Source organism: Leptidea sinapis, chromosome 15 (genome assembly GCF_905404315.1).
Source record: "Leptidea sinapis chromosome 15, ilLepSina1.1, whole genome shotgun sequence".
In the NCBI taxonomy this organism is placed as follows: domain Eukaryota; kingdom Metazoa; phylum Arthropoda; class Insecta; order Lepidoptera; family Pieridae; genus Leptidea; species Leptidea sinapis.
Window position 1 is genome coordinate 9,452,553 of NC_066279.1, and position 22,237 is coordinate 9,474,789.

A 22,237-nucleotide genomic window follows, 5' to 3' on the forward strand; every position below is an offset into this window, starting at 1 on the left:
ATACAAATAGTGATATTGAACCAAGAGACGAGAGCACAGACTGCGCACCATCCGGTCGCTATGTCAACACTTGTAACTGGATTCAAATAATAACTATGTTGTACCACTACATAATATCAATCTATGTGTATGATAGTTGTCATTGTCAGCTCCGTTTCGTGATAAATTGTATGTACTACACGGTCACATAATCTTTGGAACGTGAAGCCCTCTCCCGTTTCCCTTTCATCCACTCGCGCTCGTCCTGTTACGTCGGTACGGTTTGCAGTTTCATTACCGTTAGGTATATGTCGTGATATTTTCGTATTATCACAGTTTTCGAAGTCTTCATTGTTTCGTTTTGAATTTTGTCGATAATAGTTCTGTAAGAGAAACTCTCTTGTTGTGTGTCGCTATAATAGAAGTGCCAGAAAAATAAATACTTTTTTCTTAACCCAGATTATTTTATTGATTTTTCATCATTATAGTTATAATAATTAGTATCACATCACAACAATCTATAATACTCAATAAATAAATCGTAGTTCAATTTTTAATGATAATATCTCAATGATGCTTGTTTTGCACACCGCAACAAAGCGACGATGTGACGTCATTGACGTCAGCTTGAGTGATAATATGACCGTAGGTTAGGTACTACTGACAACATTATTTTACAAGCATCCAAAATTTTGTTATTTTTATTGAAAAAACTATTGAGTATGATTTTTTACGAGGCGAGCAATTTCACAAGCTACGGCACCCTTCAAATACAATTACTAGAATACAATTTCACATTACTGCTTCATCAAGTACCCAGTAATGATCCGGCATTCTACTAACAAGTGTACAACTGGTGATTTTTTATATAAATCAATGATTTGCTAAAACCGAATTTCTTAATGAGTTACGAAATGTGAAACTTGTTTGTGTTCGTTATGCTCACACGTGAAGCTGTCACCGAGTTGCTTTTAACTTTGCCCTGGTTTCACTTCAACGAGAAATGGATAGTTATTAATCCATATCTACAACTGTTTCATTTTAAATATGTTTAAAATACTATCTATGCTTGTTATGATACAAAATAGTCAGATTTCAACTTTCATACTTTCTCACGGCAGAAATATGCGCCGTTGTGGTACCCATAATCTAGCCGGGATCCTGTGCAAAGGAGGCCCGCACTGAAATCTTATTAAGTTTAGGTGTGAGTACAAACAAGGATAACGACGTACAACTAATCTGCAGCACAAACTACAAAATGTTCTTAAGCAATCATGTTAGTTTCGTCTGTAATATGTGAAGATATTTCTAAATTGTTATTTATAATATTCCATCAACGTCTGTAAATTAATTATTATCGTAAAGAGACGCATTACATCGTCATAAGTGCTCATTGGTAAACGGGTTACAAGACTAATAGATGATCGGCAGGACGTAGATAACGACGCACCTCTTGTCTTGGAATAACCATATTATTAGTAAATTGTCGCTCCAACAATCTAAGTTATGAGTTTCTATTACGATTACTTCAACTGATTTTTTTATTCAGTATGTATGTTCATCTATGTTATGTTTCGATAGAACTTTTTTTAAATATTCTTTGACAAATTGCGACGAGTTTAAAACATACATTACTTACTCAGTCTTTGAAGTAACAGACAGACAATGATATTAAATTTTTAAAACAAGAAACGACTTCGTGACAATCGTTCTCGATACTTTGAAAGTGTCGGTGGCACAACAACTGTAAGATGATCAGCTGCTCAACATGACGGACGAAACATTGGCGCCACTTACTAATACTTTTTCGGTTTTCAAATTCATCGCCGGCAACGCACTTATGATTCCTCTCCTTAAAGACATATCTGAGGATTGAAACTCCAATACAACCTAAATAAAATATTAAACATAATATCTCACAAGAAATATTCTACGAGAATTTTGCGTTTACATAATAAAATTTGGAAATTAGTTCGTTCATATCATAAAAGCATACGTTTTTGGATGAAATTTTTCAGATATCTGCTTCTAACGGGAAGGTTATGATGAATCGTATTACTAAAAACTATTACAAACATTAAATTCTTGATTTAACTTATTTAAAGAACTAACTTTGTTGCAATATTCATGAATCCATATTATGTTCTGAATATTATGTTCTGAATATTCTTTCTGTGTTTATTTTCATTACTGAAGACATCAAAACATAAAGACACTTTGAAAAGACCTCGAAATTAACAAATTTCTACCAGAGTAATACGCCGATAAAATAAATATAAAAGGCTGAACAAGGCTATCGAATCAATTTGTTAGAGTTTTTTCTCTCTTTATTACTCGGAGTAACTCGCTGATACCGTTACATTTTCGTTCGTTTTCTTCTGTAACAGTATTACTAATAATACACAGCATGAAATAAAATTATTGTTAATTCGTATAAGTACTGTAATTCAATTCAATCAATTTATTTTACATTAGCGGTAGCCCATATTTTGATTCTCCAATTGACTCCTCCTTGGCTTAGTGATGAAACATGTTAACTTTCATTTTGATGTAAAATTAATAGTGTTTTTAAGTATTTTGTATGTACTACTAGGTAAAATACCTACCAAAATTTATAAGATTCAATGAAAAATAGAAAAAATTCAATTCTGTTGGAAAACCAGGCAGCCTTAAAGTCCATAAATTCCATCCTTATAACTCAAATCGAAAAAGAATTCGTACTGGCACTCAAACCTGTAGGGAGTTTAATCCATTTCTGGGTGGATGGGTATCAGGACATAGCGGAGTCAAAGACAGAAATAGCGGGCTGTGTCGACCCGTCCCACGGCGCCGTCACAAACATTCAAGCTAGCATGACGAAGAATGTTCATCTCAATTAATTATTATGCCATTCTTATTAAATAGCTCTACTTACAATTCGACCATTATGATTAAATTATCTCGCTGCTCATCTTTCCAATTATCTCATCCAACGTTATATGTTAGTAATAAGACATATTAAATTCATATCGTACTAGCTCGCATGATATCTTACTTACCCTAGACAGGGGATATGTTATCATGTTACTCTTAAAATTAATTAAACGTTTATCCCTGACCCATATTTTAGAAAGGAATTATCATTAAAAGGAGAAAACATTTTATGTGGGAGAAGTGAGGGATATCACTGAAAAATAATAATAAACTATTTAGATTTGAAAGAGCGACATCTCAAGTCAATTTCCTAATATGCAAATATTGTGGTTGAGCAGGTTCTCAACTGTAAAGTAGATCCTGTAGATGGAGCCACAACCTGAGAGTCGAACGAGACATACCAAGATTTTTGGATTATGTGGTTTGCGGGCGGTTGCTGGAACATAGCCCGAGAGAGAGGGTTCGAAACCCACATGGTACATAAATTTTGGTACAAATTAAATTTGGATAGAAAAATTGTTATTTTAAAGGCAATAAAAAGCTTACGAAATAATCTGAACATTTATACAATCTGATAAACAAAAGATATATACGATATGATTGAAGTGAATGAATTATGTTGAAGTGGAAGAACTATTTGTATATGAACTTACGACTACATGTGAATATAAAATAAAATATTTCACAATATATTCTTGATAATATTATGTATGTACAAAGGCACTTAAGTGAATTTGAATTTACTTTTTTGAATGGATTCGATGGTAGTTTTGACTTTCAATAATTGATATATCCTATTTCGAATAAAAATTATTTAATTTGAATTAAGTAGTGCCTCTACAATAGTAACACGCTCACACACACAGGTGTATGTGTGTGTGCTTACAGAGAAATATCCTGTTCCTATAATATTTTTCTTTCGTTATATATTTTTTATAGATTTAAATTGTGAACCTAAGATTTTTGGTAATGTTAATATTAATAGATATGGAAGAGCGTGGCCTTCTGTCACAGGTGTTCCTCATAATAGAAGGTCACATTCACTATTATGTTTGTACAATTTTTTATTTAAATAAATATAAAAACAATAATAATGTAACGTAATAACTTTAAAATCTATTATCTTTTGTTGTTTTACTTTAAAACACTCCCAACGGATGTATCTGTTTTAATTGAGCAATCCTGCATTATTATAACTTAAGTTTTACTAAAATGTAAGTGCATATACGAAAGATATAAAATATAGATATGCAGTAACTATTTTAATTTAATTAATTGAATTAGGTTTGACTAAGGTTAACAAAAGTGTGGGTAAATGGCACAGATGGTTAATAACAGTTTTATTAATTCATTGTTTCGGTAAACCCATTCTGTGAACAAACCGTTAGCTCTGTACTCGTTATACAGACTAACAGTATTAACATGAAATTTAGTGTGAAATTATTGTCATAATCGTGGGAAATTACTTTTAGATATTATGTTCTAGGTCGTTTTAATTATCAATTTAACTACATTAGCTGAATTATTACTTACATATTGTATAGAATACTTTCTCCGGAATAAGTAAGAATGATTACTGCTATAATTATTCGTCGAATAACAATGTAGCATATTAAACATGCTACAGCATATAAATAAAAATATATTAAATTACTTTGTACGAAAAATGAAGGTGAATTCAAAAGATAACTTTGACGTAATATCAGTTATTAAACATGTTCAATATTTCCGAACCGAAATATCTCCAAGATTAATTAGGTGCATACCCCCAAATATATCGTCGGATATGTCTTGATGAGAAAAGATTAAAATCGATGAGTTTGGGTTTCTAGGAGGTCGAGATCAAAACCTATTCAAGCTTCAAACATTTCCCATAGAGGTAGTTTTAACTGACATTTCATATGCTTGACCAGGCATGTATACCCGGGCAGGAGACACGCGAGGATCGAGCGACTCGTCACCTTCTTGTATGATCGTGGTGATAAATTTTGATATTAATTTTCATTTAAGAGATTCTTAATTTAATTATAACTAATGTTGTGAGGTTATTGCATTGCAAACATTAGCAGCTTGGACAATTATTTTGGATTTTTATAAGTAATTCTTTTTACATTTTGGTACCAATTATGATTAATTTATAACGCTTAAAAATAATAATTAAAAAAAAAATTGTTTCAAATTCAGTAATTTTTTTTTAGAATCTCCAAGATCCTTTATTACTACTTTTGTTATAAATAAATTTTGACGTTTACGACATTCCTTAGTCAATAACAACGTCATATTGACATGTGCATTTCTAACTTTCGATTTCTTCCTCTCAATTATTTTATGACTGATTTTTTTTTAAATGTGAAAGTGCTATTAATAAATTTTGCATAGAACATAAAATTAAATAATAATAAGTTAAATGAAATGGTGGAGTCTGTAAACGGTATGTGTTTATTTTTCTTTCATTGTAAAACTAATTTTCTGACATCATTTTTAGTAAAATATACAAAATCTCATTTGTGAAAATAAAATCATAATACAGGATTTTTTTTACTTTCGATAGAGAAAATGCCAACGCTGCTCAAAGGTTATGGTCAAATCAGCTATTCTGAAAAAAAAAATGGCAAAAAATCTAACAATTCTCCTAGCTCTCCAACTATGTCGTTGTTTAGTTTGTAACACGGCTTTAATTAAAAATAATATAATGTATATATTTAATGATATATCTACATTTATTCTTCTTGTTTTTCAATTTTTAAGAAGAATACAATATAAATATATTTGATAATTATTCCTAAAGTTAATTAAGATTTACAATTTTTTTTAATCGCACGTAAAATTACAAGTACACACTTTTTTTTCTTTTGGAAATTATTTTAGTTAACACGTTATATTCAAATATTTGCATAGTAATTATTTTAAGGTATTCAAAAAAAAACGTGTGAAATAAATAAAACTTACAAAAAACGAATTTCACCGTTTAATAAATTCTGACGCAACTTAATATTGAAACTTTTTTTCGAACATACGATCTTGGAAATAAATAAAAACTCTTACCTTTCTTTCTTTTGGGCATGACTCTAACACCAATTGCCTGTTCAGTCACTAGGCACAATGACAATGTCAATAAACAGTATCTTCCACTGAAACCCATCTCCGCAGTGTTCCCGGGGTCCTGTCGACAGTATTATCCAGACACTACAGGTCGCGCATCTGTCCCGTCCGTCAGTAAACCGCACGATCAGTTCTCTATGTCACGACCGCACACCAAAACTGCAGCCCGCACACAGAACACAACTGTCCAACTACCCTATATTTTGAATTATACCAATTTGGCTGTGCGAATTCCACTTCTATATAAAACCTTTCGCTGACTCGGTGCGGTCGGTCATTGGTTGTGAGACAGCGCGCGTACCTCAAAGGTGAAGGGAGCCAGTAGTGGCAGCCCCCCACTCAAGCGAGAGGGGGGGGCATCAGGGTCGGTAGTCACTTTTGCTATCGTTAAAGCGATAGCTATCACAGCTTGAACCTACCGTTTTATCTTACGTCACTTCTTATCGACATTCTCATGAATTAATCTTGTACACTTAAGGTCACTATGCACCATGCTTATAATTTATTGAAATTGGTTCAAACTTTTTACCTTAAGACAAAGGTCAGAGTTGGGTACGTTTAAATCGCTTTTGATTTGACCTAGAGTTATTTCGTGACAGCAAATACCTTTTGTAATTTGATACGAGTATGACCTATTTCTAGTTGTCCAACTCTATACATAATAATTATAGAGCTACTCAATTGTTATTTATAGCAAGCAGTAAATATTAATAATGTTTACCAAAATATTTGAAATTACTTTACTCTTCTTATGAAAGAATATGCGAGGTTTTTACTTTTTATAAAACTTATAATCCCTCGTTTCATAATGGATGGTATAGTATGGAACACTGTTATAAAAAACTTATTACAAAAATGTCGATTAACATAATACACGCAATGCTTAACACATTTATTTACTTATTAGCATCGCCAACACAATAATCACTAACTAATTACATTAAATATATTCTAAATGAACCTACATCTAAGTGTTATTGCACATACAACCAACAACCACGTGCAATTATTAAGAGTTACTTTAGATAAATTAAAAAATTTAAACACATGGTCTGTTCAAGCTTAAAAACAATTTTTTCCTCCACTACACTAAAGAAGGTGCAAGTTAGTCATAACTATACCAACATTTAAATAATTATATCTATACAATGTCGTAATAAAACTGTAGGGATAGTTAACTGTAAAATGTTTCATTGACGACAGTACCCCATTTAGAGGGTCAATTCCAAAACCAGTCTGCAGCCACTTTTATTTTTATCTTAGCAAAAATTACCTCAATTTGTAAAACAATGGCGGTTTAAATTCTACGTCCTGTAGGGGCTCAATGTTGGTCTTAATTTATAGGCAAAGGTGTAGAGTAACTAATACTATAAAAAAAGCTGGCAAATAACTGTGTCAACTTGTGATTGCCGAAGGGAGAAAGTTATTTTTTTTTACAGTATTTGAGCACAACTGAGCGCTTTATTTTAAAATTGTGCAAAAACTACATTATAAACCCATGTTTTTTTTCCAACGCGCAACTACACGCTAATTCCCTTTGATACGTGCCCGAAAAACAGACAAGACACCGATCGTCTCGATCACTATGACGATTTTGATCAGTGACTAGAAACAAATAAGCCCTACCACGATGTTGCTTGCGTGTAATCGCCTTTAATCGCCAATTGTGAAGAGGCGCCATAAAGCTTAACATCAATAGTTGGTGTCGTAATTGTAAGAACCATAAAGTCTCACCACAGAGCACTTCTAGTTCAATCCTCACTCGTCACGTATGTATTTGTTTTCGGTTTTCAAATGTAAATGTGCGTTTAATGGACGCTATATGAGGGCGACCTCTATGAAGGCGGAGCAGGTAATGATTGAAGTTACAAATGTAGTAAAAGCATTCCAATAAAAATGTGTTTTGAGTTAAAAAGAAATGTTTACTGTTAGACTAATAATTATAATATAACCTACTTAAATATGTCGCTGAAACACATATTTAGATAGCATATTAAGGTTAACTTTGAGAGATACATAATAATGGTGTACTAAATTCATTTCATTAAGACTTTAATTAACAATTGTCTCACTTATCGCTATTAACTCATATCATTATTAATGCTAGCCAATTAAATTATTACAGAATTCCTAGGCATTAATTTTAATTTAAAACATAAAAAGTCGATCTACATAGTTTTGTTTTTAAATTTATGAGTGTGCCAGAAGTATTCTATATCTTTGGTATAAATTACATCTACGCCATAATATGCGATGACAGAAATCTGCAAAATGTAGATAAATTAAAAATAATTTGATCAGCACTTACTGATATATTATTGAGTAACTACCATCTTGTTTTGTACGTTTCTCAGTCTATGTCAATATTAAATATAACGTACTTAGATTTTAAGTTCTAATGTTAGTGATTTGTAATTGTTCTACATGGGAATAAATATCTTAAGCTGCATTGTTATGAGAAGGGCGTATCAATTACCATCAGTTGAATGTCCTGCTCGTCCCGTCCCTTGACATAAAAAAATATTACTGTTTTTCCTTAAATATAAGCTGGGCGTCATCAATAGAGCACGGCAATACTTCAAGCCGGCCCACATTCTAGCGCTCTACAAAGCGCAGGTGGCCACACATGGAGTATTGCTGTCATCTCTGGTCTGGCGCACCCCAGTATCAGCTCGATCCATTTGACCGCGTGCAACGCAGAGCAGCTTGAATTGTCGGGGACCCAGTGCTCTGCGAATGGCTGGATCACTTGGCGTTGCGTAGAGACGTCGCTTCATTGTGTGTCTTCTACCGCATTTATCACGGGGAGTGTTCCGAAGAGCTGTTTAACCTGATTCCTGCCGCCGAATTCCACCTTCGCACGACATGCCACAAGTTAAGATATCATCCCCACCATCTGGTTATGTGGCAGCCCTTAACAGTGCGGTTTTCAAGGAGCTTTCTTCCGCGTACTACAATGCTGTGGAATGAGCTTCCTTGTGCGGTGTTTCTGGGACGATACGACATGGGTACCTTCAAAAAAGCGCGTACACCTTCCTTAAAGGCCGGCAACGCTCTTGTGATTCCTCTGGTATTGCAAGAGAATGTGGGCGGCGGTGATCACTTAACACCAGGTGACCCGTACGCTCGTTTATCCTCCTATTCCTTAAAAAAAATAAAAAATTGTAGGGAACTTTCGGCATGCGAGTTAGACTTACACTTTGACACAAACGATTTTTTTTATCTGTATGATCTGTGTATCCAGAAAAGGTTTTCACGCTTTTAATGCTACCTATAGTAACGACAGATGCGATTCAAAGTCCTATGAGCAATATTTTTTTTTTTTTTTTTATTTAACTTAAAAAGTACGGTCATAGACCACTTCCACTAATAAAAGATATAGGTACATACATATAAATTAAAATAATTTCCTACATTATTTTCATAGAAAGCCAAAAAATACATAATAAAACACTCCAGCTATCTTAAAATAAATCTTAGGATTTGTAACAAGTTATTCATTTAACAAGTAGAGTATGCGCGGTATTGGTGACTTACTTCGCGCATCAGTGTGAGACAAAGGAACAACAAAGTTTATGATTTCCATTACGGAAGTCGTTGTCAGGTAAATATAACAGTAACAGATCGTTGTGGACATCAGGTGCATCGATATCACATTTTACAGACTGTCAGACAACCGAGAAGAAGAGGGGTTGGATAAAGAAAATGATAGTAGCTTTAGCTTCTGTTATAAAAGTACTTAGGGAAGGTTCTTTGCACTTTCACTACGAGTAGTGAGTAGCTTGCTTCATGCGGGGTCCCCAGTCGCAAGCGGCGGATTCTATGTAGATCGTGACAGTTTCTTATAACAAATCCCAATCGTCGAAAAGATTCCTTTGCCAATGTAGAGATATATGGTCATAGAAAGTTATCTTTCTGTTGAATGTAACGCCCAAATCTTTGACATTGATGGATTGAGTTATCAGAGAAAGAGTTTTCTTTCCGAAACTGATAAATTTGCATTTGGACAAATTGAATTCCATTGTATCTCTGGCTCCATGAGTAGGCGGAATCAAAATCACGTTGGAGTGCAAGACAGTCAGATTCAGATTTTATTTACAGATAGAGAGAGCTTGAGGTCATCTGCGTATAGAAGATACCTGGCATTAGCACAGACGGTAGTTCATTGAACATTAGTACGAATTATAAGGGCCCTATAATCGAATCCTGACTCACCTGACCGAGTGTGGTACGTCTGTGATTCGTAAGTTCCTAGTTTGACCTGCTGCTGGCGGTTTCTTAGATATTCTGCGGTTAGGAGTAATAATTTAGGGGCAATACCTATGACACTTTGTTTCTCAAGTGTCTTTGTCAAACATGTCAAATTTTCTCTAAAAATCGAAATAGAGAACATCTACTTGATTCCCGCGGCCAAGACATTTGGGTATGAAGTCAGCAGCAGAAGGTTAGTGTTGACTGATCTTTTCCTTCTGAAACCATGTTGTTCATCACACAGTTGCTGTTCAACTTGTTTGTAAATATTCATATGAAGTATATTGTCAAAAACTTTTGCGGATGAGGACGGAATGGCGGTGGAACTATACTCCTCGACCAAGAATTTATTCTGGTTTTTGGGTATAGGCGTGACTCTAGAGAGCTTCCATTGCTGCAGGTAAGAACTGCAACTTACAGAAAGATTTAATATAGTATGTGAGATTGGATACTTTAGCAAGTCTATGCCTTGCTTCAGGAACCACGATGGAACCCCGTCAAGGTCTATGGAGATTCTCAAGAGTTAACCTAGGTATGACAACGAGGTTACTGTTTTGATGCAGATCTATTGAACTGATATGCTCGACATATCAATTGGGATTGTTAGGCTGGAAAACAGTAGAGAAATGCGTGGCAAATGCATTCACAGCTTTAACAATGTGAAAAGTTTCACCTTTATAGGATACGTCGGGCCCGAACCTACCCTTTGATCTTAATTTTGTAATGTATTGCCAAAATTTTAGTGGTACCTCACAACCGCAAAGAGGATATAGCCTGCCTTCAGATAGTGGTAACAGCTCCTTAATACCTTTTAAAATTATGTTAAAGTCATATTTGTGACACGTAGTGAGCGTGTTACTATATTGTATCATTTAAATGAATAGTCGTGAAGACGAGCTAACACTGCGGATATAATCTGATTGTGTAACCGTGGAAGTGACGCACGACGGTATATAATTGATATACAATTTAATATTATTGTATGAAACCGATAACTATTAATATTATTAGCCATGCTTTCGACTGTGAAATATATGCTTCATTATTTTAACATAACGAGATTATATTTAGATAAATAATGTTATGTAGTTTTAAGTATCTGAGTATCTTAAAAGCTTTCGTACTGCATCCGTTAAAATTTAGACGATCTCCAGATCCAGATAACCAGAAGGTTGTTTAAATTTTTCTTATAAATGTATTTGTGAAATACAGATTGGTACTTGGCTTTAAACTTGCTTACACAATATATAAACTGAGTTTAACGTTGACTGATCGCATTCTACTACTTCAAAGTCAAAGTGAATTAACTTGAATTAGACTTAAACTAATTCATTATAAATATTTCTTTTAACTTACTGAATTTACCATATGAACATACAAGAAACACAATGGCCATTCTATTTAATCAAATAGAATATTTTCCAAATGCTTTTTTATGACAATAAGGGACAAGACGAACAGGACGTTCTGCTGATGATAAATGATACGCCCTGCCCATTACAAAAGGCATAAAAGGCATTTATTTTCTCAAAATTGATTCCTTTAGAATTCTTTTTGATGTCATTTCTTATACTACTAGATACTACTACCGCTTTGGAAACAAATGGCGCTCTGAGAGAGAAGAAGCGGCGCAAGAAACTCTCCTAGCATTCTTTTTTTGCGCTCTTTTCAATAAAAATATACAATATTGTACAGTCATTTCTATCGCTATAAAATAATCACAATCTAGTCCCAGGCTGTCCGATCATTTAGATATTCAGCAGTGGAGTAATAGGATTTACGACAGAGCCATTTTTTTATAAAACATTTAAATTTATTTATAGATAATGCCTGAACAGTGGCTTTATTATAGAAGTGTATGCTTTATTATAGAAGTGTAGGCTTTATTACCCTTAAAGCTATTATGTATCTTATGAAGCCTACTAGAATTAGTTACAAGCAATCCCTTATTTCTAGTGTTATAATAATGAAAATCACTATTGCAGTGCACGAGCAATGCAGTGCTGTCAGGATTCTCGAAAAACCCAAAAAGTCTGAGCGGCATTACAATTGCAATCGTCATCTTGAGATATAAGCTTTTAAGTCTCATTTGCCCAGTAACTTCACTAGCTACGGCACCCTTCAGACCGAAATATAATACCTAAGCAATTTTGAGAAAATAAATGCCTTTTATGCCTTTATATGCCTTTTAAGATTATTCAATCTTAATATAAAGAATTACTACTAGGTGGACCAGTAGCATCTATTTTCCATACATCTTTATCCTCTATATATTATTTAATCATATAGTCGGATTTTTGAATAAGGTGGTTCTTTATAACTTTTGTGAGTTAAGAAGGTGTTAGACATGTAATGTAATTTGGAATTTTATAAAAGGACTGCACACTGAGACAAACAAACGAATTATATATTTTATTGAGTCTCGTTTTTGGAATAGTAATTTTATTTTATTTCTTGTATTGAAGGTATCTATCTAAGTGACGTCATAATTCACAACAAACGCATCAAACATGACCAATTAAAAGTAGTTAACACAGTCAAGACTAGGTTCCAACTCACAAGGTTTATTAAAAGTCTAAAACTCATGAAATTGTGAACAAAATCCGTTTAATGAAAGGATATCAAGCCCTAAATACTATAATTGTAGTAAATTTATTGTATTCTTCGGCACAAATCCATCCATTCACAAATCCAAATGTTGTGAGTTTTATTGAGTGTTTATTCCGCCAAAATATTGTCTGGCTTTAACCATTTGGACACGTTTTTCGCCTCTACACGAGGCATCCTCAGGAGATGTTGACTCGCCGAATTCGAATTGGTTAAAGACAAATTTTGTCACGCTCAAGAAAGTTGACAACATTTCGATAAGCTTAGTATTAGTTTTATTAAAAGCTCAATTATATAATGTACATGTTGTTAAATTATGATTTGGTGTTTTCGGAGTGAACATTTTTTAGGCATGCTGAGCGCTTTCTTTAATGGATATTGAATCAGACTGAAATGTCACGCTTGGGTATGTAATGCGTGTTTGTATAAAGTCGGCCGGAGTTGAAGAAGGGATCACGATTAGTCAAGCAAAAGTTACCAAAGTAATTATTACACAATTACAATTGCATATATTGTAAATGTTATTATTGAATGAATAAAGGATACCAATAATAATAATTGGTTATCGTATTATAAAGCTCCACTTGATAAAGATTTCACTTCTGTTGTTTAGTCTTAATCACACACACTATTATTTAATTATCTAGTACATGTTAATGATTCTTTATCTAAAGATAATAGATGTAAGCAAAGTAAACACCGCTCTCTATGTAACTTTTATATTAATATTTATATTATCACCCACACAGCTCAGAGTAATATATTTCATTATAATAATTAGATATAAAATAAATCTTATCTCATATAATAACAATTTCGAACTTTCCTTCATACTTTACTTTCACGTATATAATAGCATAAATATTTATATTTAAACAACAAAACTATTATGAATTTCTTTATTTTTCTTTTACTTATTAAGTAATATAAGTTGTGCACTCAATGTGAAATATTATTGTTTAAATAGCGTGAGAAGTAATGTTAAGGAGGCTCCTACGAAGATGTCTATACTAATTAATGGAGAACCGTATTCTCCTTCGATTATAATAAGAAATACTGAACCGATCAGAATAATACTTATGTCACAAGATGCTGCGTGTTTTGGAGAAGGTACTAGTATATAATTTATAGCGATCCTTTATACCGAACCTAAATTTTATATAACCTATATTCAGGGACGTGCATATCATATAGGCAATTATGCAGTGCCTACCTTGTTATAAACTTAAATATATATAGTACCAGTGTTAAAGTTAATTTTACTACCTACGGCGGGCAGTCTGCCGATTGCATATACGAAGCAAACAGCGTTTCAAACAACTTATGTCGTACTGTTGGACTGAAGTTCACCAGTGGGAAGCTCTTTTGCACAGTAAGTCGGCTAGTAATGTGTAAACATTATTCTGTTTAGCGTAGCTAGTGAAATTACTGGGAAAATGAGACTTAACATCTTATGTCCAAAGGTGACGAGCGCATTTGTAGTGCCGCTCAGAATTTTTGGGTTTTTCAAGACTCCTGCACTGCATTGTAATGGGTAGCGCGTATCAATTACCATCAGCTGAACGTCCTGCTCGTCTCATCCTTTATTTTCATTAAAAAATAAAAGTACAACTACAATTTAGTTAGATCTGAAGTGCCTACCTTGCTAGTGCGTGTGTAATAGATACGAAATGTAAATGTTACTTACTTATAATGAAAAAGCAACTGTTTGGGCAAACTAAATCAATCAGCTAAGATTGATAATTGATTGATTGATCAGCATTGATCTGCCTTGAAACACATGCTTGCGTCATCTACCTAGGTCTGTGCATAAATATCTAAAGCTACAGATTAACTTGTACGAATTAAAATCAATACAAATTGGTGAAAAACTTAATGTGGAAATATAAATATAATATAAACTATCGTTACTTCAAAACTAACTGAAAACTACTTGACTTGATTTTGTTACAACAAAAACTCGTGTATTTTTAGGCTTTAGGTATTTTAAAATCAAAAATGATCTGTTAAATATATTTCGTTTGACTTATATTTTGGGGGTCTCCTTGATAGTTAAAAATATTTTATCTGTGAATTAATCGTAATTTAAATTTAACTTGAAATCAAGGTGTAGAATGAATATGATGTTTGCATAACAGATATGAAGAGCTGCATGTTGAAGTAGACCAGTCCCTCTCCCGTCAACAATAGTTGCTGGTGTGACTTAGATATAATAAACACGAGGAGAGAATTGACTCTTGTATCAGCCCACGTTTCCCACTCGGCAGAGTAGATATCCCAACTCAGTTCTTCACCAGACTGAAATCAAATAAAGTTATAAACACCAACAAGAATGATTTTATAAAAGTTACATTCATTTGATATGTAATTTATTTCAAACTAGCTCATACCCGCGACTTCGTCCGCATATACACATGATAAAGCACGTAGTACTTATAAAAATCTTTAATTCTTAACTTAAAACTTTATTAACTTTATATTAAATGAATATTTATAGATCTACATTAATGTAATCTGATAGATAGTTAACGACTGTATTTAATCTACCAACTGTAGTTAGCTAAAATTAAGATTATTTTATTCCTCCTGAGAAAGTAAGAAACATATACAAATTCTAAATAATTATTCATTTTAAACTATGCTTTCAATTTGATTTGGAAACGACGGGGGACACATCAAAGGAAAAACAAAATAGTTATTTTTATTTAATTCCGAGCATTTTCATATTTATTCACCTGTTAAACCTTCTCTGGACTTTCAAAAATAATTCAAGACCAAAATTAGACAAATCGGTCGAGCCGCTCTCGAGTTTTAGCGAGACTAACGAACAGCAATTCATTTTTATATATAAGATGTTGTAAAGTGTGTGTGAGTGATTTGAAATAATTAACATTGTATAGCCCATATTTGTAATTAAATAGATTTTCATTCGTACTAATGCAGCAATCTCAGATTGCTTAAAGTGAAATTTTATTTGAAAGAAGAAAAAGTGATAAATTATATAAAAACAACTCAAAAGAGGTACTAGTACAGTATATGTTTCAATTCGCATGCATTACAAATAAGTAACATGATTATGGGAGCAGTTATATACTAATAACATACAATGGTGCGTATAATATTATCCATACAATTAAAAAATAAAACTCCCCTAAGGCGGGTCCGAGCAGGCACCATCTTGATGATACAATGAACGGAACTGATCACCTCTCATCAAACTAAACCCATGTTTGTTTTGATTGATCTACGTAAAAATATTCTGATTTGTAAAAAGCCGCTCAAGTTCCATAAAAGAAGAACTTGAATTGTTTTGGGTTCAATCATTGAAAAGATGAATAACAATAGCTCTAAGGCTACTTTCTCATAGGATGAGATCACACCACGTCCATACCAAATTATTGGCCAACATCTTTTATTTAATTATAAAGCAAAGAATGCGGTAAAATATTATGAAAAGCAAATTTCCCCAGAAATGTTAGCAGTGGCTAAGCTTCATTTCAACAGTAATCAGTACAATGCAACTAATTGTTGGAATAATTTACAGCCACCAATTAGAAGATTTAAAAATATTCAAAAGTCCTGGTCTGCAATGTATCGAATCAATAAATATTTTTTTGTGTTAAAAATGTACAAATTATAATACATATAATCACTCCTCTGTCCCGTAGGGGAAGGCACTTTCATTCACACTCGCCTTATACACTTTTTTCGTCATCGTTCTTCATTCATTCTCTCGACATGGCCAACCCATCTCAGCATACCTTTCTCAATTTTTGTCACTACATCTTCTTTCAGACCACTACGTTTCATCATCTCCTTCTTATCCTGTCACTCAGTTTAACTTCCATCATACTTCTCAACGCTCTCATCTCAACTGCATTTATTGTGCTTTCATGTTTCTTCTTCCATACTCAACTTTCACTTCCGTACCAAACGAGCCTTGCTAGACAGCTTCCGACTGCTGATATTGGAGTGCAAAGCTCCATTCACCATTGTTCCCTCATTCACTCTTCTTTCAATATTACTCCCACACTTTACATCTCTTGTAAAGTTTGAAATCAGATACACAAACTCATTCTTCTGTTCAATTTGTTCATCTCCAATCACGACATTGCAGTCTGTCACTGCCTCATTTCTTTCCAACACCATCACTTTCTTTTTCTTTTCATTCATCTTAATTCCCTTCCCTATCTTACAAAAGCAGTATGAGTGGATCATCGCAGTTACCATCTCCTGCAAAACCTCGGCCCAAGACGCAAGTAATACTTGGTCATCAGCATAGAAAAACATTTGACGAGTAACATTTATTCTCACGAAATTATAACTACTACTAGCTTGTACTAACACAACTATGTACTGAGTATGTAACTTTTAATTTGTATTACGGATTGCTGGCTGTATGTGTTTTTGTTGTTACTAATACAATTCTATTATAAATCAATAAATAAATTAGATATTTTACCTTTAACAAATTACTGGCAAAGTGACATGGCGTAAACATGTGCACCACTCCGCTGATTGCAAAAATAGTATATTTGGGATCAATACGATGGCTCAAATGATTCAGATACAGGTTGAGAGAAATGAGTATAGAAGTCATTAAAAATACCGCTAGTAACCATCCGCCATACACATCTTGCAAATCTTTGTAAAATTTCAAGGCTTCCTGATGATCTCGTATTCCTTCCTTAACACGTGCCTCCAACTCATCCCTGTTCTTAGACTCAATGAACGCTCTGCGAATCTTGTGACTGACAAGCTTCAGCTTAAGTCTAAGATGTGTCGTTGCTATACAAAACGATCCGTCAAATCCGGCAAAATTTGGAGATAAAACGATACATTGAACAAGATTGTAAGCAAACATGAGCTCATAGTACGGCGTATCATACTGTCTGTCTTCTAAATGTTTCAATTGGATTTCATGAATCATGTGCCGTCTGCCGACATCGCTGATGATACTCTCATAGATCGTACAGACTCCGGCGTATATGGGGAATTGGGAACTCAACAGAATCGGTATGAATATCCAACATGTTTGACCGAGCTTCCCCAATTTTATATAGTGCTCGTAGATGCTTTGATAATCCTCATCTAGATAGTTTCCTTTTAAGAGATCACTGGTTATCTTATTTAAAAGTTCAGCGAAAGTTTTTGCCTTCCAATTTACATAGAAGGATTTAAAAAAGAACAGCGCTGCGAGGATGGCAATAGTGATGTTTCTTGATAGATTATACATATCAAGTTCTATCAGACATTTGAATAGATATATAAAGAACCAGTAAAGGATAAGGGAGTTTATTGCGACTACGATAAGGAACACAATTGCTCGCTTATGGAAGTTGTGTTGGTTTGGATAGATGAGAGCGATTGCCAACGCAAAAGCACAATGAGGAAAAGTTTCATTAAATGATTTAAACTTTTTTGTTGGCATTTTTTATGACCCACCTGCAGCGTAATAGAAGCAACGAATGTAAGAGACGTTTTCTAATGGGAAAGCTTGGTCTAAACATTAACTCAATCACGGGAAAATTGCTTACTATTTTCGAATCATTATATTGGAAGCACATGAGTAGACAATCATCAATACTATCGTAAGAGTTGATAAAATTGGGTTTAGGAAATGGATTGGCTAATAGTTTAATACCTCTTAGATGGATATGTTTATCACAATCAAACATTTAAGTAGTTTAAGAGTTTATTTTAGTATTTTTACTTTCTAGAGCATTATAAAGCTTGTCTTGGGTGAATTTAAACATTTTTTAATAAAAAAATTGTATTACTTCCACTTTTCACAGTTTTTTAGTATTGCATGGGCACTAAAATGCTAAAAAATATTTAAAAAATATATAATATTTTTTCTTTAATTTTATGTGTTTTTAATTTATCACTAAGTATTTTGTACTCATATGGATAAAAATTAGGGTTATACAATTTGTCTCTTACGTCAATATTAACAAATAAATAGTAAGCAATACGATACGATACGATATTAAATAGGCCACGGCTATTTAGCGACGTCAAGTAGAAAATAATAATTACAATGTCACTGGCGCGGCGATGGGTGCGGAATTAGACATCCCCAGACCCGTGTACAGCACCATTGTAACGCAATAAATATCGATGATGTTATTGGACACTGGCGCACTTAAAGATATCGTAAGTATCAATATAACATATAAAAGTAAATTTTATATTAATGTATAAACTGAAACAGAATTCTATGATTATATATATATATATATATATATGGCATATCCAAATCAAAAACATAAATCGCTTATTTGTTATTTTCGAAGTTTTTCGACATTAACAAATCTATTTTGTAGAAATTTATTTACTTATTATACTTATTTCATAGTAACATTTAACATATACAGCTCGAGACCAAAACCGCAGAACTATGTCATTGGCGTCGTTTTGTAGTATGGTACGCCATAAGTCTTCTTGTGATGCGTTATGACTCGGATCGCATTGTCGCTGTTTTGGGCTAAGCTGATGGTACCGCCTACCATTCTTTCACTTATTTCATAAAACTATGAAAGTAAAAACTAAATAAATTAATTAACTTCCGCGATACAGGCGTGCTAGTGCGGAAAGCGCTGCTAATTTTGTATTTTTATGTATCCATTTTGTCAATGAATATATTTTCTTTCTTTCTTTTCTTTTTCTTTCAATTACTGTAGAACTGCAACACTTTGAAATAATTAAATTAATCATAACTATACTGGCTTCTTACTCATACGCTACTGCTAATCACAACATATACTAACCCTTTAGAAGGCTTATCCAGAAAATTGAGTAAGTGGAAGTGAATTAAATACCTCATCATTTTGTAAAGGAGCAATTTACAAGTCTTTAAGCGATAATCTACGTTCACTATGCTATTATATACCAAGATATACAATAATAACTTATTTATAAAACCATGGGCTCTCACCTCACCTACTCCGGTTCAGTCATCGCCCGCCGAATATAAATTTATAGAAAAAGGAGGACAAACGAGCGTACGGGTCACCTGGTGTTAAGTGATCACCGCCGCCCATATTCTCTTGCAACACCAAAAGGAATCACAGGAGCGTTGCTGGCTTTTAAGGATGGTGTACGCCCTTTTTTTGAAGGTATCCATGTCGTATCGTCCCGGAAACACCGCACAAGGAACTTCATTCCACAGCTTTGCAGTACGTGGAAGAAATCTCCTTGAAAACCACACTGTGGAGGACCGCCACATATCCAGATAATGGGGATGAAATCCTAACTTGTGGCGTGTCGACTCGTGGCGGAATCAGATGAAACAGCTCTTCGAAAACTCCCCGTGATAAATGCGGTAGAAGACACACAATGAAGCGATGACTCTACGCAGCGCCAAGTGATCCAGCCGTTCACAGAGCACTTGGTTCCCTCACAACTCGAGCTGCTCTGCGTTGGTCACGGAAATTGGTAATCGCTCGAGATTTCGAGACCCAGAATTCCGATACTAGGCGAGGCTTTAAGGAAAGTGTTGTCGAAGAGCAGTAATACGCCAAATGAGTTTTATTGCGGTAAACGTGCAAACTTGAGTCTTCTCGGGGTTAAATTGGACAAGGTTCCATTTTCCCCATTCCGCGACCTTCTCGAGAGAGGACTCGATAGAAGATACAAGTTTCTTCCGGCACTGGTCAACGATTTCCCGAGAGAGACCTGCATTGGCCGTGTATACGGCATCACCAGTGCTGTCGTCTGCATAGCAATGTATGTTGGAGGTGTCCAACATATCAACATATTATATCAAGAAACAGCGTGGGAGATAGCACACAGCCTTGGGGAACTACAGCGTTCACGGGCTTCGGATTCGATCAATAACCGTCCATAACGAACTGTATGCTGCGCCCAGTGAGGAAGATAGAGGTCCGCTTGCCAAAGCTCTCGGGAAGCCCAAATGATGGAAGTTTTGAGAGGAGTGCCATACACGATCAAAGGCCTTCGCTATATCCAGACTAACTGCCAGGCCTTCCCCCTTACTTTCGATAGCCTCCGCCCATCTATGTGGTAGGTATACCAGAAAATCACCTGCCGACCATAGCGAAAGCCATACTGTCGGATGTTGATCACCTGGTGAACCCCTAGGTATACCAAGATTTTGGAGAGGAGGGATTAATAGCTATGGGCCTGTAGTTTTCCGGATCCGAACTGTCTCCTTTTTTTTGGATCGGAAGGACAAGGGCTGACTTCCATGAGTCAGGGACTACGCCTTTTGTATATGAGTGCCAAAATAAACGCGTTAGTACCGGCATCAACTCTGGAGCACACGTTTTAAGCACGAGAAATGCCATCCGGCCCGCTCGACTTCCTCATGTTCAATGAAAACAGAGCTCGCCTAACAGTACTGTACTTCAGGCATAGTGCTCTGACACCGCGGGATGGTTGGCGGTGTTTTCTCGTTGTAGTAGACAGGGTAGGGACCCTCAAAATTGCCGAGACGGCGACAGTAGATATCCTCCCTAATGTACACACGTACAATATACATATAATACACGTCCGGTCCTCGACACTAACCTATGCAAAACATAGAGGCACTAGGCCGCTACTTCACGCCAGTATTCTGTGCAAGTGTGGTAACCTTGGAAATGGGACTACCCTGTTCTCATAACACCCGGGGAAGCACAGGGCAATGCAACAAATGTTTGCATTCATATTATTATGTACAACCCTTCGATGTTTTACAAGCTCGGCTTGGCTCTTGTTATTCCACTAGTAATAATTTCATACAACCCGGTAGCCCTTATACATAAAAAATAATAGCAAATGTATACTAAAGTCTATCCTGTTGCGTAGCAACGCTGCAACGTAAATGACGAGAATGTCAATCTTCAAGACATTGTTAATTTCAACAGCTCCGTCAGCAATACTCGTAGCTCAGCGGAAAAGTGTTTACTTTAGACGCTGTAGACCCGGGTTCGATACACCTACCAGTGTATGGAATTTTTTGGGTTTTGTTAAGTTAATGGAAATTTCTAGTAAGTTCAGGATCAAATCGAACAGAAAAAAAGGGATGGAAAATGTGTAAGCAGGATAGAAATAGTTAAAAGAATTTTCTACTACAATATAAATTTAAAGATGGAATGGGAGAATAATTTTAAAAATAGAACAGATCCGGGGGTATATTAGCCGTACTAAGCGTGGCCTACAGCAGTTCTAGTTCTGACTCGAAAGTGTAAAGAAGAAGAAGAAGAAGAAAAGAAGAAGTAGTGAAAAGTGGAAGTGTTCCAAGAAGAAGAAGATAGAAGAGACTTAGTGTTCGGTGCGGTGTGACACGTTGATGGTACTGCCGCCCACAAGAGGAACAGCGGCAGACCGGCGAAGTGAAAGTTCAGAAAAAGTGAACGCAAATAAAAGACTCGTTCCTATA

The 22,237-nt window shown here is 34.7% G+C and overlaps 1 protein-coding gene and 1 pseudogene across 1 annotated transcript in view; both read right to left on the reverse strand.

Annotated features, from left to right (window-relative positions):
* LOC126968459 (uncharacterized) overlaps positions 1-6,177 on the reverse strand; it is an 84,983-nt gene extending 78,806 nt beyond the window's left edge. Inside the window, exon 1 of the mRNA XM_050813507.1 lies at positions 5,938-6,177. Coding sequence (XP_050669464.1) covers positions 5,938-6,034 — 97 coding nt within the window. The 5' untranslated portion in view covers positions 6,035-6,177. The remainder of the gene's footprint in view (positions 1-5,937) is intronic.
* Positions 6,178-6,216: 39 nt separating this feature from the next.
* On the reverse strand, positions 6,217-18,283 carry LOC126968195 (uncharacterized; annotated as a pseudogene).
* Positions 18,284-22,237: the final 3,954 nt, after the last annotated feature.